Source organism: Coturnix japonica, chromosome 10, assembly GCF_054131305.1.
Source record: "Coturnix japonica strain WE chromosome 10, WE-NBRP24, whole genome shotgun sequence".
NCBI lineage: Eukaryota > Metazoa > Chordata > Aves > Galliformes > Phasianidae > Coturnix > Coturnix japonica.
The window spans coordinates 20,665,965-20,671,712 of record NC_140672.1 but is presented as its reverse complement, the minus strand read 5'-3'; the positions used below and the strand labels follow the sequence as shown (position 1 = coordinate 20,671,712).

The window sequence follows — 5,748 nt, the reverse complement described above, 5'->3', positions numbered from 1 at the left end:
GCTTCCTGCTGGACTGTGGGTTTCTGAGAACGTCTGACCAGTACAGGTCCTGAAACGTCTCATAAGAGGGAGGGCAGAGAGAGTGACTGCATTTCCTTTATTCTGTTAAGGTTCACAGAGAGCCTGGTACATTATGTACCATGTGTCTGGGCTACACTACAAATGTACAAGCTGAACAGGAATTGCTTTCAATAATGACTTAATAGTGAAAAGATTACAGTATCTCTTAAAGAAGAATAAGAATAAATTACACAGATAAAATGGCACAGAACAAACAATAAAGGCCAGCTTGATTCAGTAAAGAGCTGCATTACAAGCCATGAATTCCAAAAGATGGGCAGTTCACTGCTTTTGAAAGAAATTTGGTCATCACTTTCCTCACTGCATCCTTGACCTCCTTGTTCCTCATGCTATAGATGAGGGGGTTCACTGCTGGAGGCACCACCGAGTACAGAAGTGCCAACATCAGGTCCATGAGTGGGAAGGAAACAAAGGAAGGCTTCAGGTAAGCAAAAAAGCCAGTGCTGAGAAAGAGGGAGACCACGGCCAGGTGAGGCAGGCATGTGGAGAAGGCTTTGTACCGTTTCTGCTCAGAGGGCATCCTCAGCACGGCCATGAAGATCTGCACATAGGAAACCACAATGAAAACAAAGCACCCAAAGCATACACATACACTAAAAATTAGAAGCGCAGCTTCCCTGATGTAGGAGCCAGGGCAGGAGAGCTTGAGGATCTGGGGGATTTCACAGAAAAACTGGTTCACAACATTCCCACGGCAGATAGGCAGTGAGAATGTGCTGGCAGTGTGCAGCAGGGAATTGAGAGTTCCATTGCCCCAGGCAGCTGCTGCCATGGTGGCACAAGCTCTGCTGTCCATCAAGATCCCGTAGTGCAGGGGCTTGCAGATGGCAACATAGCGGTCATAGGACATGATGGTGAGAAGGGAATACTCTGCCGAGAGGATGAAGACAAAGAAAGAGATCTGTACAGCACATCCTGTGTAGGAGATGGCCCTGGTGTCCCTGAGAGCATTTGCCATGGCTTTGGGGAGAGTGGTGGAGATGCTGCCCATGTCAAGGAGGGCCAGGTTGAAGAGGAAGAAGTACATGGGGGTGTGCAGGTGGTGGTTGCAGGCTACGGCTGTGCTGATGAGGCTGTTTCCCAGGAGGGCAGCCAGGTAGATGCCCAGCAAGAGCCAGAAGTGCAGGAGCTGCAGCTGCCGTGTGTTTCCCAGTGGCAGGAGGAGGAACTCGCTGAGGGAGCTGCTGTTGGACATCTGCTGTTCTGGGCTTGGAGTCCTGTTCAGGGTGCAGAAGATAATGACAAGTTCAGACGATTCTCAGAGACACTCCTTCTGCTATGCTACAAAATTTTCCATTCCCTCTCAAAAATGATCATTTAACACCATAACTTGAATTTATTTCCATGAACTTCACCATCCCTTAAGGAGAAGAAGATTAGGGAACTATTTCTCTCTTCTCATTTCCTAATCATATCCCAGCCTTCTGGATATTTTCCTCTTTACTCCAGCTACTCTTCGAGACCCCAGACCCTCTGCACCTCAATTTGTCTTTGAGAAATCTGCCTGTTTGCAGGAAAAGTGAACAATTAATGTTTGCAGAAAAAAAAGAAACTCTAATTTAAGCTGATTATATCCTTTTAACTAGATGAGGCTGAAAGCACAACTTGTGTGACTGTTTACAAAACAGCTAATTGACTGTAAAAATATTGGGGAGTCTCCAAGCTGTGTTCAGAGTTGACAGCCACTTTTATATTTCTGCCTCCAATCTTCCCTTCCCTCTGAAAATGAAATTAAAATTCCCTGCCTTGGCTCTCCTCTTGCAAAGTACCCTTACAGACACTCAGTTCTGCAGTGGAGCTGTGATCCCCCTGCCCCAGGCAGCAGCTGTGGCATCACAAGCCCTGCCGGGGGGCTCCTTCCCCACACACATCTCCCTGCAGCGCCCTGGGCAGCTCCACGGGCAGGCTGAGTGCTGAGCCTGGCAGGCGGCAGAGTCCCATACCCGGCACACAGCCCCTGGGGCACAGCAGGGACCCTGCTCTGCAGGACAGCCCTGGGCACCCGCCTGCAGCCCCGGCTGCACAGCCTGCAGCTGTGCTGGGAAATGCAGCTCTCAGGGCTGTGCTCTGATGCTGCAGCACAGAAGCCCTCAGCTGGAGCAGAAGGCTTTTTCCAGTGTAAAGAAACATGCAGTGCCTGAAGACAGATCTGCTATGGGATGTGTCAGACTTATTTATCCCTGTATTAAATGTAGCTGCATGGCCTGATGTGAGACTTACCATGTCATGGCATGCGATCAATGCTCCTCCAGTAAGCTCTTAGCTTGCTCACACCTTAAGCATCCTGTAAGCTGTCTCTCCCTTCACTTCTATCCTCATATCACCTTCAGATCATGCTCCAGCCCTGCTATGCTGTGCACAAGAGTGGCTCCTGGGCACAGCTGTCTCCCTGCAGCGCTCCCCACTTTTATGAGCTCTGTGTTTCCCAAGAGGCAAGCTCAGCTCATCAGCAGAGGATGTCATTGTTATCCTTCCCACTCGTCTCCCATGAGATGTCTCTGGGTCTTCATGGACAACAGCTGAAAGACAACGGCATCATGACTGTACTTGAAATTCCAGACATTCCGTGAGTCCTTCCAGAGGTTGTTTAAAGAAACTAAAAGGGCACACAGACAAGGACAGGGACGGTTGGACTTTCCCTGTGAAAGGCAGTGATCCAGCTGAGGCTGGATCCCTCTCATCTGTAGAGGGAAACCCTGGGTCTGAAATGGGATTCAGCTCCCCATGGACCCACAGGAGCTGGGATTCCTCTGGTTCAGTTCAGATGAGCACAAGGAGTTGCCTGCATTTGAACTCCTGCTCTGAGTCCTCAGTCCTTCAGCAGGGAGGCAGTTGCTCACACACACGTACACTGGGTGATGCCCAAGATGCCTGGGGTGCTCTTGGAAGTGTACCAGGGCTTGTAAACAGTTTTCATGGAGTTATCTAGATCAATCTATGTCCATGACAAGGGGAGGCAGTAGGCCTTTGGGCCCCCCACCCCTGACAAATGGGAAGGTCAAAAGGGAAAGGGGTTGGGAGATGGGAACTGGGCTCAAGGTGCCCACACTCACATAGGAAGGACCACAAGCCGGCCAGGGAGAGTCAGGGAGGCCACCAGTGCTACCTGGGACAGCAAACTGTCCAGCAGCTAAGGGGCTTGTGCAGGGGGAACGGGGAGATTGTGGGACAGCCTGTTCATGGCTGAGGCACTGGGGACTGGAGGAGAACACGGCAGGGAGAGCTGGCAGCACCACAGCACCTGCACTGAGCAGCTGGCCAGGTCCTGGTGGGCCATGTGCGGCCTGAGCAAGGCTGACAGGGCTGCCCAGACCAGGGAGAAACCTATGGCTCACCTTGAATTCAACTTTTCTGAACGTCTCCTTCCAACAGAGCTTCTCAAGGATGTTGTAGTAGTATTTCAGTTCAAAGTTCATTCCTTGAAAGAGGAGCAGTCCAGTGTCCTTCGGGACAAAGGCAACGTTCTCCTCGTCCTGCAGGCAGCTGGAGAGGAGGGTCACAGTGTTTTGGATGCAGGCCTTCCCTCTCTGCTAGCTCATAGAGACAACAGCAGCCACCTTTCAGTATTTCAGGGGCTCCACCTCCTTACGGGCTGAAAAATAGGAGGATTGGAGTTGATCCTACAGTCACTTTTCCACAGGTGCTTTCCTAGAACTGCTACTTGCAGCCATCTCCCAGCCGGCACCCCTCCTTGGTGGGGGAGGTCTCGTTCTGAGAAGGGAGGGGGTGGCTTTCTTTGACCCATCCATGAAGCCAGCAAGGGTTTAATCCCCCTCCTACCTGGCATTGGTTTCCATGCTGGGCCTCTCTTGCTGAGCACCAAGATGGGCTGCAGCACCGCTCCTGTGCTGGCTGCGGACCTGAGTAACTTTCGCATTAGTGTCCATCAGCTGGAGGCATTCCCCGCTGCAGGGCCGTTTTTGCTCAGTGTGTTCTGCCTTGTGCTGGTGGGTTACTCCTTGTTGGCACAACCCATGCTGGAGCTCATCCCTTCAGATGCATCTGCTCCGTGACAGATGCTCCTTCAGGATGCAGGACCCACTGCCATTCTCCGCCTTCACCACCTCCAGGGTTGCCGTGTATCAGATGTCGCCACAGCAACGCAGTGACAATGTGGCCAGTGCTGGCAGCTGCCCATAATTACACTGGCACAGCAACCTGCTGCCCGCCATGACACGGCAGGAGCCCAGTTCTGCCCCTTGGTGGTTGCCACTGCCCATTCCTGGACCCCTCGTGTGCCAGCAGCACCACACCAGAGGTGGTGGCGGTGGGCCCCGTGGGCAGGCTGGCCTTGCCATGAGATGCTGAGCCCACCGGCATCTGAGGCTCTTCTTGTGCTGGCCTGAGTTTCTCGCTCCTAGACGTCTGTCATCTGGTGACCAGGAGCTCGGTGGCTGCAGCGCTCTCTTACTCCCTTTGGACACCGAGGGCAGGCTGGACTTTGAGCTCACTGAAGACTATGGGGTGAGTGTCAGTGCCTTGACTCGGCCCAGGTTTCCTGCTTGGCCTTGGGTTCCGCCTCAGCTTTGGGTTTGGCTGGATGCTGTTCAGGCAGAAGACAGCTTCTCGAGGAAGTCATAATAGAACTTCCTATTCTGCAGGCAGCCGGAGAGCAGCGATACGGTGCTTTGGAGGCACGTCTGTGCTCTCTAGCAGCTCACAGAAGCACTGCAGACACCTGGCTGCACTTCAGGGGCTCCACCTTCCTGTGGGCTGAGAAAATACCAGGGACGAGGCTAATGATACACTTGCTGTTCCACAGCTGCTTCCACAGAACTGCTTCAAAGGGACATCATCCAGAACGGCCCCGCGTTTGGATGGGCTACTCAGAGGGGGAGGTCTGCATCTGAGAAGGGAGGCGGTGGCCCTGTTTGCCCCGTCCACAAAGTCAGCAGAGCTTGAATCCCCCCTCCTACCTGGCAGGGACTCCCTGCGGGACTTGAGGTGGTGCATAGTGATGAGGTTGCTGGCCAGGTGAAACACAGGCCAGCACAGGGTCATGGTCATGTCCTCCGTCCTGATCTCCTTGGAGATGATGTCAAAGAAGCCGAAGGTGGGAATCCAGATCCCCTGTGAGTGGAAGAGAAAGGAAAGTCAGAAGTGTTACAGGCTGGGATGAAGGCTCATCGTCTTCCTCACGAAGGCTCTTTGGCTTTGTCGCTGTAAACTTTCAACCCTGCATGATGGGGACCCCCAAACTGGTTCCAGCTGCCCTGTGGACATCTCATCACCCCACTGCTTTTGGGCTGTTCCACCCTTATCTTTATGGCCTTCATCCCCCTTGGTATTCCACACCCAGTGTCTGCACTCCCCATTCTTCTAACAACTTTGACATAAACAGTCTTTTTACTCCCCCTGCCCAGTTTCTATGACAATTTCTTTCTCTCCCTCACTGTGGGCCCTTCTCTCACTCTTCTATGCCCCCCTTTCCTTTCATCTACCAGGACTTCCACCTGCTGGATCATTTGATTCTTTCTTGATGTGTCCTGAAATAAGCCTCGCTCTCCACCTTTTCTCTTAGCTCATGCCTCTCCCATACCTCATGTTCTCTTTTGGTATTTTGATACTGGCTCCACACAGTTCTCACTATGCCAGGTGGGATTTGAGCTCTCCCATCTCCCCACAGCCACCCAAAACCTTGACCCAAACAGCACTTGCTCATTCTAT

The 5,748-nt window shown here is 52.5% G+C and overlaps 1 protein-coding gene across 1 annotated transcript; it reads right to left on the bottom strand.

Annotated features, from left to right (window-relative positions):
• Positions 1-310: 310 nt before the first annotated feature.
• LOC146759497 (olfactory receptor 14A16-like) lies at positions 311-1,276 on the bottom strand. Its single transcript, XM_085510411.1, has one exon. It carries the CDS (start codon positions 1,274-1,276, stop codon positions 311-313), a length of 966 nt encoding a protein of 321 aa, XP_085366537.1.
• Positions 1,277-5,748: the final 4,472 nt, after the last annotated feature.